We start from the raw sequence: 19,831 nt of genomic DNA, 5'->3' as shown, positions 1-19,831 counted from the left end.
GAGGTCACAAGTACATGTTTCTAGGTCTTACAGGAGCAAAAGTCAAATCTCCAGGAATGAGTAAACGGTAAAAAGCATAACCTTCCTTTTGATGAAAAATGGCAATATTTCACCGCTCGGGGTCCTTGGGCAATAGGCAAGAACTCGGTCACTGTTGCAAGTTTAATTCCAAGCTAACATTACATTTCATGAGCAGTCAGTTAAAATTCATCAAATATTAAAACATTCTCCAGGCATTCATTCAGTGCGCATGAAGCTGCTATTTGGATTTGATACATAACTTCAAGTCATTCTCTTAGCTTTAAGGTTGTGAGCTATCACTTTAAAGGTATTGACTGTAAAATATGTATGTGACATTGATGATTTCAAGCCATGAAATTGCTACTACAGTGCGAGAGCTGCACCCTTATCTAATGGTCCATCGTAGGTTTCATGCGTAGCCTGATTGATTGTGGCTGGGCCAAGTGAGATCAGAAAACCACAAAGAGTCAGATCTCTTGGATGAGATGGATGAAGACCTCGGATATGAGCCGCTTTGCCTTTGGAATGCTTTTATTGCCCTGAAACTGGTGAGAAGTGCTGGAGATGAAGCAGTGGTCAGGGTTAAGAAGATGAATTAGTGGAAAGTCTGAGTTCTCTAAGTGATGTTCTCAAGGATGTAAAAAATGAGCTCCATCACTATGGGCTCGCCGTCCCTCTTGCGCCCCCTGCTGTGGATGACAGGAATCAGCACGCTATTCAGCGCATTGAGGTACTGAGCTGGGAGAGGCTGCCCATTGCTCCCTGCCACAAATCCAGCCTGAAATAACAAACAAGCCACTTGTTAGTTTTTTAAAAAGCCACAGTGATGTTCTAAACGTTGTTCAAAGCTTTCTTTACTAATGAGATAAAATTCTAGGCTAAGTTTTCTATTTTTTTTTCACAAGAGAACGACGTGTTGCTGTTGTCAAAGTTCACACTGGGAAGTAACACAAGCTGTTTTATTTCACAACAAAGCTTGTGTTACTTGCAGAAGTGGGTGTAGCACATTAAGTAACACATTATCTCAGATAATCTGTCTATAGACCACAGTCTACACGTCCAGCCTACGATATGGAAGCCTGGGTAAATCCGTCTTAATCACCACATACTGTATGCGATCTGGTTCACAGTCATTGCTGTTCATCTTCTTATGAATGGAAGGTTTTGCAACTATAAATCACTGGCCTGCTCCAATACACATTCAATCAGCTAAAAACATTTTTGCATTAGTGTCTTTTTTTCCTTATTTTTCCATCACTTAAAAAATTGTTTTTTAATTTGTCTCGACCACTGAACAAATTTTAAACAGTTAAGAATGACCTCTGCTCTCCATTTAAATTACTAGTGCAGTGCTACGTTTTTACCATAAAGAATAAGGTCATATTGTTGATGTGACCTTACATGGCTCAGGTCTGATGCTTACAAGACCAGTTTAACCAGACAAATTGGCAGAAATAGATCACACATTAGTTAGTTAGTTATACGTCTCTCTCCCTGGCTACAAGAAGCTAAATTCTTTAAAGACCTCTTGGGAGTCAAAAGTGACACGCAGTCCCAGTTTGGCCATCCCGTCCTCTTTCAGCAGTTTAAGGTGTGGACACAGTGCCAAGCAAAACGCCCGGGCGATTCTCTCCGTGAGCCGGTTGTGTTCAGCAGAGTCAGTCACTGCTCCTTTGGGATTATCACCTGTCTGCAGGAAAAACACCTGCACAAAATATTCACGCAAATGTGAAGACGGATGGCTGTACACACGGACATGCTAACTTTTTTAGCAGATCATTATATATACTTCTGTCCAGCGGATGATCTTTCCATTTTCTTTGTATTCGGACTTCTGGAACATCTTGGTACTGCTGATAGACTCCATTGATTTCCCATCGATGGGGCTGATGATGCTGGAGAACACAAACATTGATAGGTGGTTACATGTACACACAGTTTAAAACAGACTGAAAGGGATGTGTACAGATTTAAACTCCTGTTTACACTGGACGTCTCTTACACGCTTTTTTGCAGCTCTTTGTCAAATTCTAATCAACCACCGTTAGTTTTTCACAGCTACCTTTTGAATGGGTCTTATATTGTTCTACCGGACTGAACACAAAAGCCTTCCTGCACTTCAAACAGTTGGACACACTCACCCCTTATTCACAGTGCATTTCTCCTCCACCCACTGTACACAAACAAGCTCCTGGCTCTCTGATTGGTCCAGCCGTCCACAGGTGACAGTGTGGTCTTTCATCTCCCGTAGTGATCGACGGAGCTCCGCCATGGTTTCCACGGTGATCTGCACCATTAGCCCATCTGCGAAGAGGGGACAGCGATACAGGAGAAACACACACAAACACACACCAATGGGGAGACACACGCCTAGACAAACAGTCTGTTAAAATGTACACAGACACACACATACAAAGATCAACAAATTCTGAATAAGCCAGTTTAAGCAGGGGCGCTCTACTTAAAATGTAAATGATGGCTATCCTCAGAGGTGAGGAGAAGGTAATGGTTAACCTGGCTTCTCTGGTCAGAGGGTATCCTACCTTCTACAACGCTGGATTTGGCCAGGTATCCTGCTGACGCTTTCAGCGCACTACTGAATATAATAAAGCATGATCCAGTAACTAGGAAGGAAGGAAGGAAGGAAGGAATGTCATTTTGATCAGTCTTTACAGTGACAAGGCAAAAACTACAAGTGCATGCACTGCCACCTAGTGTCACATAACTGTAACTGGCCGCGATTAACATCTCGAACCACTTCTTTCATTTTCGAATTTTCTCCTACTTTTGCTCCGCTGCACTGAAGTTCACACTCAAACTGTTTTGTTTTATATGCACTTCCATGAGCTACATATGTTTAGATGCACTGCAATAATATTCAGTGGGTTTGCACAATGTTTTTGTTGTGCAGAATCCATTCAGTTTGTGCAGCAAATTTACTTGAATGCCTTCTCAGTGTTCTCTGGAGTATATTCAGCTAAAGATTTACTGTAAGCGATAAGATTTCATTGATCATTTATCGATCATGCTTAGCTGTTTCAAGCTTATGCATATCTTTTAGCTGATTTATTAGATCCTCATTGTTTAACAAAACTGGAGAAGTATTAGTACGACTATACTTTTAGCTGCTGTTTTAGCCTCATTTGTTCAGCTTAAATAAAGTAATTTCAGATTTTCATATTAGCTGAGCAAAACTTTCCACGTGTCCCTTCCTGCCCCAACAACTGTGTTGTTACCTTTACGTGGTTGATTGTGGATGCTGATGGCTTGGGTCTGATACTGGCCATCGTCTGCTTGGACACAGATGAGGTGGGAGTCTGCAGTGTCATTGAAGCATGCCCCTATCGCCAGCACATGCTCATTGGACTTATTCACAGCCTTCATTAGCTAACATGGGAGATAACACGGGTAAATGATAGAGAAAGAAACGATATGTAAGAGCGTTAACTCTGTGAGGCTTCGTGTTACCTCATTATACCCAGTGTTCGGTATTTTTATGCAAGTCCTATGAGCTTCTAAGTCCACAGTGAGCCCCGATACCACTGGTAGGCTGTAACGGTAATTCCTAAAGTCCTGGAACAAAGCAGAATGGTAAAAAGATCACCATTCACTGTTTAATAAAATTTGTGACACCAAACTTCCACTGCTGACAGGAAGGGTGGTTTTGCAACAACACAAAAAAATGTTACAAAATGCCATACTCACCACTAACAGTCGCATTATTGTGTGGCCTATATCCCCAAACAAGGGCTTCCTAAAGCGTACACTGTACAGAGGGCATGGGTAAACTGGAACAAGAGACAGAAAGTGGGTAACTGGGGAAGAAACATTACAACTCAGAGAGCTCACATAGTTGCCTGGCTTACATCTGTACTCAGCGCCCAGTCGCAGCATGAGGCGCAAGGGAAAGGCTTTGGCCCAGGCCACCTCTGCTCTGTGGACCAGCAGGCCAAAGAGGTAGGGCTGGTTTGGCAGAGGTAGACCTTGAAGGGACTGGAGAGTGGAGCGAACGTACAGGAAGCCTGCATGATCCTGACTGCCAAAGAAGCTGCTGCCAAACAGGGAGAGTGACAGGTGTTTCACAACCTTCCCTACAGAAACATAAAGATGTCAAAACGTGTAATTATAAGAGGGAAGAAATACTACAGTCGTGAAGTAGAGGCTGATAATATTCTGTATATGGGCTTGTAATGTCTCTGACCTGTGAAAGTGTCTCTGTACAGCTGAATGAAGTGCCTAAAAATGTCTTTGGGGAAGCTTTTTTCTTCAGGTAGGCACTGCAGCAGCACCACCAGCTCCACCTGCCCTACAGCGTGCATTCCCTTTGTTGTCACACACCAGCACTTCCTGTTAACGTCTAATCAGGGAAATCAAGCACAAGCTGGCAGTCACATACGGGCATTTTAAACAACAAATACAAGATGTAAGAGGTAGAAATATATACTCAGAAGTTATATTTAAAATTTTTAAAAAATGATCAAAATATTTATCTGTAATTCTTGACGCTGCTCAATTTTAAATGTGTACATTAAGTTCTGTATGCAGTTCATAATGCACAGTAAAAGGTAAGAGGGGAAAGATACTCACAGTTGACCAACTTCACCATAGCGAGCAGGTTAGCATTGAGAACAAACACCAGAGGCTTGGGTCTGCCGCTCTCCAACTCCTGAATAAGGAGCATCTCGGAGGGCTGCTCCTCCACGGTGTAGTCTGGGGGGGTAGATTAGAACATCTTTTAAAGCTAATCTACTCTTACTCACCACAAAAAACAGCCCAGTATGACATTAAAGATTAATATTAGAGTGTGGCTCTAAATAAGATGGCAAGAAGCAGGTAGCTGTTATTAATAACAGATCAGTTTTATTAATGCCTTGGGACTGCCCCCATTTAACCAGGCATTACAGTGTCCACGTAATAAATTAAAGTAGCAGCATTCGAGTGTAGTAAGTCAGAACACCCATAAATAAATAAATAAATAAATAAATAAGGACCACACATGTGGAAGGATTGCCTGGTTCTCTTAAACAATGCTATCACAAAGAGCAGCAAAGACGTATCGGAGCATGTGCACAAGCTACAGCAGCTGAGTGAGCATGAAAAAAATATTTGGAATTATTTACAGCAAAGTAATCAAATGTGGCTCAAGTTGTTGGTAACATAAAGACATACAGATTCATCATGCATATTTGGTATTGTGAAATTATGAACTGGCTCTTTAGATTAATGGGTGGAAATCATGCATATATGTAATACTTGCTGTAGTTGTCCCTTCTGGTTAGCAGTGTTGGGAAAGTTACTTTTAAAAATTTCCATTACAGATTACAGAATACATGCCCCAAAATGTATTCTGTAACGTATAATACTTTGGATTACTTAATATATTATCATGCTGTTTACAACTACATGAATGTACTATTGCTGTGATTTATTACTGTTACTGAAGGTCCGCTCCGAACCGTAGTAAAGGGACCTCTGGCTAATACGTCGGGTTTGTGTCGGGCTAGTAGCTGAAAACTAGCTTTACTTTGTTGTCTGGGTCAGGGTTTTAATAGTTTTGCAATTTTCATTAGTTTTTATTTTTATTTAGTTTTGACTTCAGATTTTCAATTTTATATCGTTTTAATTAGTTTTTACCAATTGTTTGCTAGTTTAGTTTAGTTTTTATTTTTTTGAAAATCCTTAGTTTCAGTTTAGTTTTGATTAGTTTCAGTTATAGTTTTAGTCGTGTTTGCAATAATTAAGTGTAACAAAATCCCAGTTTCATCATATCAGTCATTCTCTTCTGCTTATCCTTGGGTATGTTGCTCTTCCAGCTACCATACTGCACCCTGGACAGGTCGCCTGTCTGTCGCAGGGCTAACATGCAGAGACAGACAACTCACATTCCCACCTATGGGTTCTTTAAATAAATAAATAAAAGCAGATGAACAACCATTGATACCAGGCAACTATAAAATGTATATCTTTGCCCCAATGAGACTATTAACTCTCGCAGCACCGGGTGTTCATTTTGGTTCAAGTGAATTGATAAACTTTTTGAAGGCAATTGACTCACACAGTTGTGTAGATATCCCCGTCCTGTTGTCTCGGGATGCATCACGCTGCCTTGCCTGGGGTTAGCTTCTGTTTTCTGGGGATGAGGGTTGAGTGTGCTCCCTTACCTTCTCAAGCTAAGCTAGGTTAGCCTTCTTGTGTGAGCTTTTCAAGTGCACTTTAAGGTTTGTGGGATTTTTTTCCCTTTAGAAATGTCCCTCATAATTTGTCTGTTTCCACTACAAGACACTTGCTTTATCCAAAACACAGTCATATTCAAAGTAATCCCAAATTGGACTCTGGCTCCCGACCTTTCCTGACATGATTCTGCGCGTGGACGGAGCAGCGACACAGACGACTCGACTAACGTGCTGCCACCTGCTGGCATAATGAGACACAGCAAGAAAAAAATCTGGAAACTAAGCTTCATTTTCACCCTTGACTATTGTATGACACGCACACATCAATGAAAACTAAACACATTTTTGCTATAAATTCAGTTAATTTTAGTTAGTTTTGTGAACACTCATTCCAGTTTTAGTTAGTTTTCCTTTTTTTGTTTTTATTTTTATTTCCGTTAACGAAAATGTTTTTTCACTTCTAGTTTTCGTTATTTCGTTAGTTTTCGTTAACGATAATAACCTTGGTCTGGGTCAACTTTGCTAGCAGAGACAGAGAGAGGCGTTGAAAAGCTGCTCCAACGGAACTTATTGTTTTTGGAGGAAAACACGAACACGGTGTACAGTCGAGTCTTAATAGCTTACTTACAGCTGGGCTCGTCAGGCTCTCTTCTTGGCTGCAGTGGTTATTATTATATTTACATGCTTCCAGCTCCCGTTTTTGCTCGATGACAGCTCGTACTTTTCCTTTTTCTCCCTCCCTCGCTCACAGACACATAACGGGTATGGCAGTCCATTCTCCCTGCAGCACGGACTACACTGCCCATGATGCTACATTCTTTAGAGCTATACCTGTAGCATTCTGCCTGTTAGCTTAGCACAACAACAACAAAAAGGCGCAGAGGGAGAGCGTCACCCTGTAACCATGGCAACCGCAACGCTACTGCCTGGAACAACAGAACGTAGCTGTCAAACAAAACCCAAACAGTCCTGACCCGCCACAACATGAAACAGGGATGTAATCCATTTATTTCAACAAAGTAACTGTATTCTAAATACCACCTTTTTAAACGGTAACTGTAACGGAATACAGTTACTCATATTTTGTATTTTAAATACGTAACGGCGGTACATGTATTCCGTTACTCCCCAACACTGCTGGTTAGTGCTTAAACCAAAACAAAGGTGCTAGTTTCTGGTCAGTGGTTCCCTTGGATGGGATAAGAGTTATAAAAGGGGAGGGGCAGTGAAGCTAAATTACAATTACAACATTTGCCCTGAAAGCAAGCCATGGACAGGTCTGTGAAAGGTGTTGTTGGTTAATGCTTAAATAAGATTGAGCCTATTAAGGCTAGAAAAAATGTCGAGGCAAATCTTGGCTTCACTATAGTGGGCTATGGAGAGAGACCACTGTGTTTTTCTTGTCATAAAATAGTCGCTTCTGACAGCAAGTAGCGGAACAAGATGGACACTTTACAGAGTCACTTGTTCCTCATTTCTTTTTCTGCACGCTGAAGTTGTTTTTCTGTATTAACTATGGGGAATGTTATAGGCAAAGGAGGGTGAGCAGAAAAAAACGAGGAACCACTAATTTATTCCGTGTGAATCTGTAATTTCTGCTTTCACTTTACTCCATCTGCTCTTCATCACTAAACTATTAACTGCTCAAAATCAGAGACCATTTCCCCCCCTTGCCATTGGCTGCCCAATTTGCATAGAACTCCTATTTCTTTGTGACCCGCCATCAATATTTGCACCATGCACTGTGCAAGACATGAAAGCATTAACAAAAGGGGAGGAATATAATGAAAAACAAAAAGTATCTGGATCTGAGGAGGAAACACAATAAGTTTACTTTTCACTTTGAAACTCTAAATTGCAGCTAGCCCTACCTCCTTTGACTCCTGTGGAGGTGAGTATGGGTGGCAAGCCATCCAAGGGAATGAGGTTAGCAGAGCTGCTCACTAAAGCTGTGGTTCCCCAGCCGTAGGGACCACAGGCCTCCTGGAGTTGAAGGGAGGCAGAGTGAGAATACATATATCATTCATTTCCCTCTAAATCACAGAACAACAACATTTTCCCTGTAGTCGAGTTTTAGTGGCACGTTTTGGGTGAACCTACACCAATCATTGTTCCATGTGGCCTCAAAGCTCTCCTGATCTGGGGTGAACCCACAGGACTTTTAACAGGCCCACCCAGCACTCGACTCATCAGCGGTGAGAACGCGGGCTCCCTGACGGGTGTGGTCGGGGCGGACTCTGAATGCTTATTGGTGAGGATTTCGTCTGCAAACCACACCCTTCTTTTTCCTTTTGGAGACATCCCTGAAGAGAAGATACAAGAATGATTTCTGCATGATTTCAAAAATACAACTACAGCAATACCTAAAAAACAATCACGCTCACTTTTAATGAGTGCTGAATGACAGGAAATGCATACTCGTCCCTCCTTCCCATCCAGGTGTGTAAGTTTGAACTTCAAACTGGAGCAAAGTGCACAAAAAACCTGACGACACACACATGCACACACACCACACGTGAACAGAGACACACACGTACACTCCACTTATAAACTATCAAGTTGCTCATTTGATTTCACTTCAGATTTAATTACACAGAAAATGAACTTTTAAATCCTTTTTTACCTTCCCACAGGCGCGGCAGTGGTGCCTCCTCTTGGTGAATGTAAACTTGATACCACACTTCATGCAGACCTGCGCTTCGGCATCGGGGACCCACACGGGGGCCACCTCACCGAGGACAGTGACTCGATCCTTGGACAGAATGCCGACGGGGCTTGTCTCAGACATTTCATCGAGATCCACGGGAGAAGCAGCGCACTCACCCATCGCTTCCTCCCCGCGGCCTGCCCCAGCCTTATTGGTGTTTGTCTGATCTCCTCGAGATGGTCCCTCCAAGCTGCAGGACTCATCCTGCTGCTCCAGCCCACTTTCCTCCCGCTCCTTCTCCTCAATCACAGAGTCTTCCTTTGATGGGAGAACCGGCGACTTCTGGTTCTTCTCTTCCTCCTCCTCTGCCCACGCGGCCTCTGCTGGGCCCAACACTAGAGGGCTGGGGGACTCCTTTTCACCCCATGTGGAGATTGAAGTCACAGTGCAGCTGCCATTCTCCACTTGGGAAGCAGATTCAGTGGGATGTTCAATAGGTTTCTGCTCACAAGGTCCAGATTTGCTCCTGAGCGTCGCATCCGATGTGGCTTTAGATGGAGATTGCGGTCTGATTTCTCTACAGTCCAGTGCAGGTTTTGACACATCTCCATCTTTGAGCACCAGCAGACAGGGTCTGTTCAGCCAGTGGTGCTTGGTGTCCTGAAGAGACGTACTGTCCCCTTCATCTGTTTCAATGATAATGATGTCACAGCAAGAAGGGAAAGTCAACATCTCCATCTCTCTATCTGTCAAACGTACACACACTAGCATATACAATGATGCACGTCCTGCCTGCTCATTAAGGTGAAAAAGCTGTTCACTGTTAAATAGACATCTTCTAGATTTCAGTCCTCACTAATGGCAGCATTAGTGTGGTTGCCCTTGAGAGGTGTATCTGATGATCAAAATAGCCAGTGGTAGTTGTACAAGAGATTAATGACACCATATAGCAGCTGGTTCCTTAGAGAACAAAAAGTTGAGCAGTAATTTTGTGTTTAAACTAGAGATGGACCGATCCGATATTACGTATCGGTATCGGTCCGATACTGACCTAAATTACTGGATCGGATATCGGAGAGAAATAAAAAATGTAATCCGATCCATTAAATATCAAAAAAGCACCTCACAAAACTTGCGACACGGCGTAACTCGGCTCATAACCGTAGCACGTGGAAGCAGTGTGGTCACGTGTATTTGTAGCCTGCTAGCAAACATTTCATCTCCGAGGAAGTTATCTCAGAGAGAAGTAAAGCAAGTGTGTAAGTTCATCTCTGAATGTTTGTAAAGCATTCCCACGTTAAGCTTAACAACCGATATATGGAGCGACTGCCTCTCTCTCTCTCTCCTGCTCCTACTTCAATCGTGAAACTGATCAATGATCAGCTGATCGGCTTTTCTGTAGCGAGTCCGTCTCTCTTCTTAGTTTTTGGCCCACTTCGTGCCAGAAAGAGGAAACCAGCGGCTGAACAACAGCAGCACTATTAAGCTTTATAAGCTGTTGTTAGAATTTATTTAATATTACTTTCTACACCAGGATCTTTTTCTACGCAGCTGACGTAACTGCGCAGGGGCGGATCTAGCAAAGTTTAGCCAGGGGGGCCGATAGGGGATAGGGGGCACAAAGACATACTTTTCTTTCTTATTCTCATTTAAAATATCTAGCTTTTAATTATTTAATAATTATCTGAATCTTACACCCAAAGTTTTAATCTGATGTAAAATGTATAGAAGTCCATTACTGTATATAGTAACTGTTAAGTCTAATATACCCTAGTAAGCTATAGTACTTTTTCCTTTGGGAAGGCACCATCTGTGAATTCTGCAATTCTGTTGAAGAAAGATGTTGAATCTATTTAATTATTCTTGAAAAATAATTTATTTCTGTGAATTTTTTTCACACTGCATCAAATTAAAGTTGATTACATCGATTAAGCATCATGAGGTGGGGGGTGGTTCCCTATTTTCTTTTGCTGGGAGTTTGCAACCCTATTAGTTAGGTTGCTTAATATTTCTGCTAAGTACTCTTTAAAATACCAGAATAGGGAGGATGGAGCAGGTTTAAGTTTATTAGATTGATCAGTATTGCTGAACTATGAAATATTTTGGGTGCAGTGTTTTTTTTACATACAGGTATAACAGAATAGCTTTAGTGTTGTTGTTGTTTTTTAACTTGAGTATGAACTTATACAAAATGCAGCAAGATATTAAAAAAACAGTTTTATTGATTAAAAAACACACTATATCGGATTTATATCGGTATCGGCAGATATCCAAATTTATGATATCGGTATCGGTATCGGACATAAAAAAGTGGTATCGTGCCATCTCTAGTTTAAACCTTTGCTGCTTCCTTATATTGAGCCATATTGTTACACACACAGATGTTAAATATGTGTAATCAACAAATAAAAGATGTTTCAAGTGACAGTGTTTATTGCATGTGTCAGAATAAAAATATGCAAGTAAGCCGCTTGATTCTGCAATCACTCCATTCAAGGTTTCTACATCGGACTCTACATTAAGAATACCTCCCGTAATTACAGCCAATTACTGATTCAATGCCCTTCCCAGCACATTAGCAGCCGGCAGCGCAAACGGAGTTAATGTATGCACAACTGATGTTTCATTGAGCTGCCAGCGTTTCCTGAATAGGCCGGTTTAAGGGGATAAGGCTCTTATAGGTCTAAATGCATGGATGGATTGAAAGTCTCGTCAAAACATTGGGTACTACTGACTAACTGTACACGTTAAACTGCACTGCAGCTCATTTACAGCAGAAAGCCATCCTTAAAAAACACGAAGAAAAAAGAAAAAGCTGGCGGCGTCATTTCTACCGAAGGCAACAAAGTGAAGACTTCCCGAAACAGCGGCGTGCCTGCCTGCGCCGATCCGGCTCACTGAGCGCTCACTTCCCGGGACAGTGACGCATTCCACACACGTGCAAATGTTTAATGTGCTCGCGGGCACAGAGGCCGGAGGCAATGCGACATTCACCCCGCACCCCGGTACACCGGAGCAGCCGGGACACTTCACTGAGGTGACGCTGACTGAGGCTACAGTGGAGTATGTATGTAAGCAGCCCGTGTTCACGCGAAAGTGCGCAACACGCACACATACGCGCACGCGCTTTTCAGATGACGCGGTCTATGCGCGCAGCCAAGTGTTATATCAGCGTTTTTACAGTGGCACACACACACACACACAATCACGCGCGCACAATGAATGGGAGTAACGCATTCCCACCCCGGTATTTCCAGAGCAATCAAACGTCTTACCCTCAGTTATTGCTCCCAAAAGGCTTTCATTCTCATCATCCCGCGCTGTGAAGAACTTCAGCATTTTATCCGGTTACATCTGAGCGCGGAGGAAAATGGATTCAAGCAGCAGTGCCTCGCTCACAAGCGAAAGATGGGATGATTTCGCCTCTCTCTTACCCCCCCTTCTGTGTGATCTCCCTCCTCCCCCGTGCCTCTCTGCAGCTCTTTGAAGAAACTCAAGAGGTGTGCAGAAATGTCCCTCCCCAGTTTGCTGTCCACACAGCCCGCAGGACGGTGCACAAGCCAAGACAGCAGAGCTAAGGTGCCAAACATAAAAATCCAGCCTTATGCACGACCTGTCCTTCTGTAGGAAACTGGCTTCTTTTCACATGAATCTGCACACAATTCTTTGATTTATTGATAAAAACATTCAGAACATTCAGTCAATGATCACAGCATCGTTTAAAAAAATGTTAAACGTCTTTTTTGTTTCATAAACAAAACACAAGAAAAATCTCTTAAGACTGGCTTTATAGACCACAGTAATCTGATAATGAACGACAGTGTGGAAGAGATTCACCGTTTAGATGAGCGTTGGGTTCTTATTCTTTTCTCTCTCTCTCTTTTTTAAATACACAACCTAGTAGTGCTAGTGTGCGACTCAGACATGTGTAGGTCATGGGAACACGTAACAGTCTGTGGGATATATTTGGAGAGTGTCTGATATGCCCGGATCACTACACTCAAACAGACAGATGGAGGCTCCACCTCAGTCCAGTGAATTTTTCTGTCAGTTTGCCTCGTTCTTCGATGCTTCGTCAAAGTTCTCCACGAGATCTACAGAACAGCAAAATCACAGCATTAAATAGTTCAACTAGAGGAACAATCTAAAGTCACATACATGAGTTCAACTGTAGTAACTTTTAAAGGCTGCAGAAAAATATTCAAAAGAGCAAATTGACTTAAATTGAGTAAAAAGAGCAATCTTCTATACTACAATGAAAATTTAACAGAGTGTAGCTGTCTCTAAGTTTTCATTCTGATCATTCTTCTTTTTATTCATGTGACACTGCATACCTGGCACATCATCATCCTCTTCCTCAATGTCCTCTGGCTTTGGAGCCTTGCTTTCAAGAGCTAAGACGAAATGCACAAAAAACACATTTTAGCTGGAAAGTGATAGAAAGTTGCCTCAAATAATGACTTTTAACCTATGATGAAGCATATCTGTATACGAGTGTTCTCCTCCAGTATGACAGTACTCCATTCACAAACCATGACCGATAGATCATCGGCAGTGGCCTTTGGCGTCACCATGTTAGCATTCTCCACAATAAGGGAATAGCTTTCAGAACAAGAGTCCCAGAAACTTGAAGAATCAATGAAAGGAGCACTGAAGCTGCACTGGTGGCATGTGGAGACACCGCTTGTCTCTGTGTTTGGCAAACAGAGGTGAGAGGTTTTTTTGAGCTGAGTTTTCTATCATATATGCTGGTATTGATCTCTATGATATGCCAGTATTGTCTCATATCACTTGAAATTGAGACTTATTAGACCAGGCAACATTTCTTCCAGTCGTTTACTGCCTTAGCTTGTTTGAATCGCAGTCTCAGCTTCCTGCTGTTACCTGACAGGTTGCTGGTTCAGAGAAGATTTCTTTTAACTTGATTCTAACAAGTTACTGTTGCCTTTCTATTAGCTTGAAGCAGTCTGGCTAGTCTCCTCTGATCTCTGGTATTAACAAGGCATTTTCATCCCGAGAACTACCACTCACTGGATATATTCTCTTTTTCAGACCACTCTCTGTAAACCCTTAGAGATTACCTTCTTGTGCGGGAAAATCCCAGTAGATCGGCAGCCTCTGAAATACTCAGACGAACGTTTTCATGGCATCACACCAAAAATCACCTTTACCTTTCTTCTCCACTCTGATGCTTGGTGCTGTGCCTAAATACACTGACTTGCTCTCAAGTGATTGGCTGCTTAGATACGTTTGTTAAAGACTAGATGAACATATGTACCTAATAAAGTGGCCAGTATATGTTTATACCATCTTGGCTCATCTGGAAAAACAAATCTTTAAAAGATTTGCTTCACCTTGAAAAGTAAATATTAAGTATAAAGTGGATTTTGCATATTTAACTGTGTTGTAGCTCTTCTTTGAAACATTTACATTTTCCTGTCAATCTATTATCAATAAACCAAAATGTGAGACGTGCCTAGAGCTTGACTGGGGTTCAAATGGAGCAAACTGAACAGACGGGTCATGCAGCAGCTTAGAAAGTCAGAAACCTGCATATACACTGAATGTTAGACAAAAAAAAGACGCAGAAGCCACCACAAGGTCACACGGCTCTCAATCGACCTCTGTGATGTTAATGTGGCTTTAACTGTTCCAAGAAGCACTTGACCACCTGAACCGTTCCTAGAATCAGGCGTTTACCAGGAAGAACTGGATAAACTGCACATTTCCAGGTGGACAAAGATGGTAGAGCCTTACCCAAGAAAACTAGAAGCTGTAAATGCTTTTGAAGGAGGCTGTGAATATTTTGCACATGAGCTGCTGCAAGAATTTCTTTCCCATGAATCAAAGTATAATCAACCTGTGGTGTCAACTACAAATTATCCTCCCAAAAAGGAAGCGAGTGAAAATGAATACCAACTAAAAGGAAAAAGTTTAGGCGTCTACTTAACAGGTAAACTTAGCTTTGCATCTCCTACCTCTTTTATCCTTTTTGGATAAAAGAGGTAGGAGATGCATTTTGGTTAAATGAACATAAAATCAATGAAATAATAAAAAAAGCCCTGAGGGGCGACCCACCTTGCTGAGGGAACTGTTCTGCGAGCTTGCGCAGGCTGCTGAGGCTGTCTGCTCCAAGCTGACTGAGGATGGCGGGCAGCATCTCTGTCATCTGTTTGGTCTCAGCGTGGCCGGTGATCGCAAAGGTGTTGGCAGATAGAGAGGCCTGAACTTTGGGGTTGTTAAAGTGAATCACAGTCCCGTCATCCTTGATCATGTTCACCTGAGGAGAAAAGATCACCCAAGTTCTCTCAAGTCACCCAAGTCCATGCACGTTACCTTTGAAAAACTAAACAGTGGTCTGCTCCACACAACCGCACATTCATGTCACTTTACCTCCTCAATTCCAGCAATGTTGTTGACAGCAAACTTCTTCAGTGAACTCTGAAGCTTTTTGTCATCAGCTGTTGCAGTTCTGTGAACCACCTTCTTCTTCCTGCGTGCAGTGCCCTGAGAACACAAAACATACAATCAGATCAACACTTTTCTAAGTCATAGGCTGTGACTTAGAAACAGAAGAAAGGAGAAAAATACAGCGACAGAAAATGTTTGGCTAGTTACAGAATATTGTGTTTAAATCCTCTGTCCGGTTCTGATTGCTTACCACTTTCACTAATAGTTTTAGTCATCATTTAACCTTTTACAGAGTGATATGATGTCTTCAGTTTTCTTCCCTGTCTAGCCAGTCACCCTGAAGCCAAAAGTAAACTACTGTGCAACTAGAGAGATCAGATCCTGTTGCAAAAAAATACCATCCATCCATCCATCTTCATCCGCTTTATCCGGGGCCGGGTCGCGGGGGCAGCAGCCTAAGCAAAGAGGCCCAGACCTCCCTCTCCCCAGCTGCCTCCTCCAGCTTATCCGGGGGAACACCAAGGCGTTCCCAGGCCAGCCGAGAGATATAATCTCTCCAGCGTGTCCTGGGTCTGCCGCGGGGCCTCCTCCCGGTGGGACATGCCCGGAACACCTCACCCAGGAGGCGCCCAGGGGGCATCCTTGTCAGATGCCCGAACCACCTCAGCTGGCTCCTTTCGATGTGGAGCAGCAGCGGCTCTACTCTGAGCCCCTCCCGGATGGCCGAACTTCTCACCCTATCTCTAAGGGAGAGGCCAGCCACCCTTCGGAGGAAGCTCATTTCTGCCGCTTGTATCCGCAATCTCGTTCTTTTGGTCACTACCCACAGCTCGTGGCCATAGGTGAGGGTAGGGACGTAGATCGACGTAGAGCGACGTAGAGCGACGTAGATCGACGTAGATCGACGTAGATCGACGTAGATCGACGTAGATCCTCCATGAATCGCTACCTTATCGTGGTGGAGGGGTTTGTGTGTCCCAGGGATCCCAGGGGCTAGGTTGTCTGGGGGCTTTTGCCCCCTGGTAGGGTCTCCCATGGCAAATTGGTCCTGGGTGAGGGACCAGACAAAGAGCGATTCAGAAGACCCTTATGAATAGAACATCGAGGGAACAGTTTACCCTGCCCGGGATAGGGTTACCGGGGCCCCGCCCTGGAGCCAGGCCCGGGGAGGGTGCCTGAGGGCGAGCGTCTGGTGGCCAGGCCTTAGTCCATGGGGCCCGGCCGGGCACAGCCCGAAGAGGAGACATGGGCCCATCCTCCCGCAGGCCCACCACCCGCAGGAGGCGCCATAGGGGTCGGGTGCATTGTGTGCCGGGTGGCGGCCAGGAGCGGAGGCCCTGGCGGACTGACCCCCGGCTGCCAAGACTGGCAATAGGGACATAAAAATACCATCGTGAGTTAATCAGTTATAAAAAGACTTTAGCTTCAATCACGAGGAAGTGCATGGAATAAAGAAGGTACATACAGCATCAACTCAAATGTTTTATCATCTCAAAACAAAACATGTCAACACCAATAACAGCCGACAACTTTGAAACTGGTTTTCAATTCACACCCCTAATAAGGGCATAGGGGGGCCATTCACTATAATATAAATGGTTAAAGATTAGAAGAAATAATGGGTTAGAGAATAAATCACATGCTGAATCCAAATCATGCCGTTAGATACAAAACAAATGATGGATTAATCTATTTGTCGATAGACAGAATTTTCTGAATTATTATGAATTAATCATTCGAGGATTAAAAGTAAAGCCTAATCGATATAAGAGTGATACTAGTGGTCATTTAAAAATCTAATATTCTATTATATCAGCTGATGTTTTTTTCTTTCAGACACAAAAAATACCAGTAGTGCCAGCAGTTCCCCTCAGCCTCCCAGTAGAGACACCTGTCAATAAATACATTTTAAAGTCCGACATACGACCTTAACCTTGAGGTCGACGTCACCGATATTCAAACTCGTCCAAGTTTTTTAGTAGGTACACATGGTATCAATTTAAATCCTACGTTGCTTGGTACTCAAGTTCACAAACTTGAGAACTTGGTGACAACGATACCACACATAAGCCGTGAAAGGCTGATGGACTAACATGTGCCCTCATATGACGGCAGGTGTTTTCTCTGTTTCCTGTCTATCACTGTAAGGTCTGTACAATATAAAGCGCCTTGATTCAACTCTTGTTATGATTTATCGGGTCCCAGTCAGCCCAAATAGTAAAGAGAAATGAAAAATGCATGCTATGAAAGAGTTTGGGTTAATAATGAATTTGAATTGAATCAAATTTAATTGAACTCTGGTGGTCAAACTGTGGAACGTCAAAACTCAAAGTTTGGTTAAAAAGTATTTCTCTGTGGAAGCTTCCTCCAAAAGTTTGAGTTAATAATAAAAAATGTGTTTCCTCTTTTCAGTGATGAAAAAAAGCCTCCAAATTTCTTCCATCTCTTCTTTACTCTTTTAATTTTCACCTATCGGTCATCATAAATACTGATACAGATATCAATAATAGCAGACGATAATTTCAATTCTATTGATCAGTTCAGGTTCATATATATATATATATATAGTCGCAATTCACAACAGCAGTTTCGTCTAGATACTTTATTCTGTGTCTAGAGGCAGAACTGGAGAAAACCCCAACAATCAAGTGACTCCCTTTGAGCGAGGACTTAATGACAGTGAGAAGGAAAACCTCCCTTTAATTAGGAAGAAACCTCCAGCAGGTCCAGCCTCAGAGAGGGCAGCCATCTGCCACAAGCAATAGGGAGGGTGAGAGGAAAGAGAAGAGAACAGAAAAGGAGAGCACAGGGAGACCAGACAGAAACCAGACTGAGGGAGAGGAGATAAAAATATGGTGGTGTATAAACACAAAGAGATGAAGCACTCAGTGCATCACATGCAGTTCTGCAGCAATCTGACCTATAGCAGCATTACTAAAGGATGGTTTACTGTCCCCTGAGCCATCCCTAACTAAGTTGTATCAAAAAGGAAAGTGTTGAGCCTGACCTTAAAGGCCGAGAGAGTCTGTCTATGAATCCAAACTGGGAGCTGGAAGGAGATCTGCCTCCCATTCTACTTTCAGAAACTCCAGGAACTACAAGTAAGCCTGCAGTCCTGCGTCTTTAAAAGATGACGGGCCAGACTATTAAAAACTTTGCATGTGAGGAGAATGAGGCAACTTTTTAAAAGGATTGATATGATCAAGCATTTTATTCTTTAAAATGAGGAAAAACTGTAATAAAATACATAAATTATTAAAATTATCATATAGCAGAACTTTAATACACCACTTAATGGGCACTTTAATGAATACTTGATTCATTTTTTTTTCTTTTGTTTTTAATCAACCAATTTGATTGTCCAATCAGTGCTTATTTTCTGCAGGCAACACAATTAAAAAGACTTTAAAAAAGAGCAGTAACTGGTAATTATAACCACGAACTGCAGAACTACAATAACCACCCTGCTTATTGTGTCCAGGTGATGCTGTACCAGCTCAGCAATCAAAATCCCTTCATTTTTGCAACTTACCTTTCCTCCTATCCGCACCTGGGCTTGAAGTTTTGCCAGTTTTTCCTGATTCATGTTCTCAACTATAGGAGGAAAAAAATAAAGACAAAATACATTTATTTTTAAAACAACAGGAGTATTTGAATGCTGCTGCAAAATTAGCTGGAGCAACAATATGAGCAATATTACAAAAATACGGAAAAATATTATTATTACTATTATTATCATGATCATAAAAACAAGGCGAGAGAATAGAGATGTTAAAGAGACAGGAAAGCTAGATGTAGCAGATACAACTGTAACTGGAGCTGACACTAACTTGACAGCAGACGCGCGTGTGTGTGTGCGCGCGCGCGCGTCTCAGACAGCTGCTGAGATGAAAACACAACACTCGGCCCACAGTGAACACACACCTTATCGCTGCTCCGCTCGCGCCGGCAGTTGCGCTCCGTCCGCAAACCAACAACCGCACGGGCCGCAAAAACCGCACCCCTCTCACAAAAGCCAGCATCTACGGGAACGAGCCTGCTCCATTAAGCACAGAGGCATGCGGCACCGAAAGATGGAGGTGATGAGGAAGAGATGACGTCACACATCATATGGCTGATTCCCCTCCCCCCCCACCGTCCCACCCCTTCTTCGTCTCCGACCAGCGGGAGGGATTTGGTGTTGTGCTGCCACCTATGGGATGCTGTTTAAAACTACACTAATAACTGTAAAGCGACACTGTCACTCTGGTTATTACCCGTGTACATTTCCCCTTATAGTCAATATTACAGAACAAACAAAAATCGCATGACGAGTGTGGGAACAATGTGTGGCCGCTAGTATGTGTGTGGGACTTTTCCCTGATGCCTGATAAATCTAACTTTTAAAAACTCACTCAGTCACAAACTGCACAGTTGCAGGTTTGTCATTGCAAATGCAATTTTCCCAGTGAGCAGTGCTACGTTAAGCATGGATGGAAGCAAACGTCTGTTTTTATGGCCTTCTGCAGCAGGCTTATTTATTCATGTATCCCCTGTTTTCATCTGCTGTTCTCACTAACTGAGCTCGTCTTGAACCACA

At 42.8% G+C, this 19,831-nt stretch overlaps 2 protein-coding genes across 4 annotated transcripts; both read right to left on the bottom strand.

Annotated features, from left to right (window-relative positions):
- Nucleotides 1–13: 13 nt before the first annotated feature.
- On the bottom strand, nt 14–12,375 carry zfyve9b (zinc finger, FYVE domain containing 9b). 3 transcript variants are annotated; one of them, XM_006809478.3, is made up of 16 exons: nt 12,117–12,372; nt 8,818–9,527; nt 8,579–8,678; nt 8,295–8,497; nt 8,066–8,177; nt 4,609–4,731; nt 4,223–4,378; nt 3,888–4,112; nt 3,727–3,809; nt 3,490–3,594; nt 3,258–3,408; nt 2,565–2,645; nt 2,163–2,325; nt 1,811–1,916; nt 1,547–1,726; nt 15–799 (listed from the first exon to the last, which is right to left on the bottom strand). In XM_006809478.3, the coding sequence occupies exons 1-16, from the start codon at nt 12,178–12,180 to the stop codon at nt 638–640; spliced, it is 2,724 nt and encodes a 907-aa protein (XP_006809541.2). In that variant the 5' UTR covers nt 12,181–12,372; the 3' UTR covers nt 15–637. The 3 variants fall into 3 exon arrangements, 2 of the variants coding, with proteins under 2 accessions (XP_087693053.1, XP_006809541.2); XM_087836927.1 differs by having other exon boundaries at nt 14–799; nt 8,295–8,678; nt 12,117–12,373; XR_004844306.2 differs by lacking the exon at nt 15–799 and having other exon boundaries at nt 1,708–1,726; nt 2,163–2,404; nt 12,117–12,375.
- A 123-nt stretch (nt 12,376–12,498) lies between these two features.
- On the bottom strand, nt 12,499–19,346 carry btf3l4 (basic transcription factor 3 like 4). Its single transcript, XM_006809479.2, has 6 exons — nt 19,177–19,346; nt 18,785–18,846; nt 15,235–15,348; nt 14,920–15,121; nt 13,176–13,235; nt 12,499–12,935 (listed from the first exon to the last, which is right to left on the bottom strand). The coding sequence occupies exons 2-6, from the start codon at nt 18,836–18,838 to the stop codon at nt 12,889–12,891; spliced, it is 477 nt and encodes a 158-aa protein (XP_006809542.2). The 5' UTR covers nt 18,839–18,846; nt 19,177–19,346; the 3' UTR covers nt 12,499–12,888.
- Nucleotides 19,347–19,831: the final 485 nt, after the last annotated feature.

This window comes from Neolamprologus brichardi, chromosome 23 (assembly GCF_056152115.1).
Source record: "Neolamprologus brichardi isolate AB-2024 chromosome 23, ASM5615211v1, whole genome shotgun sequence".
Classification (NCBI taxonomy): Eukaryota; Metazoa; Chordata; class Actinopteri; order Cichliformes; family Cichlidae; genus Neolamprologus; species Neolamprologus brichardi.
Note: the sequence above shows the minus strand (reverse complement) of the source record. Positions and strands in the feature narration are given on the sequence as shown.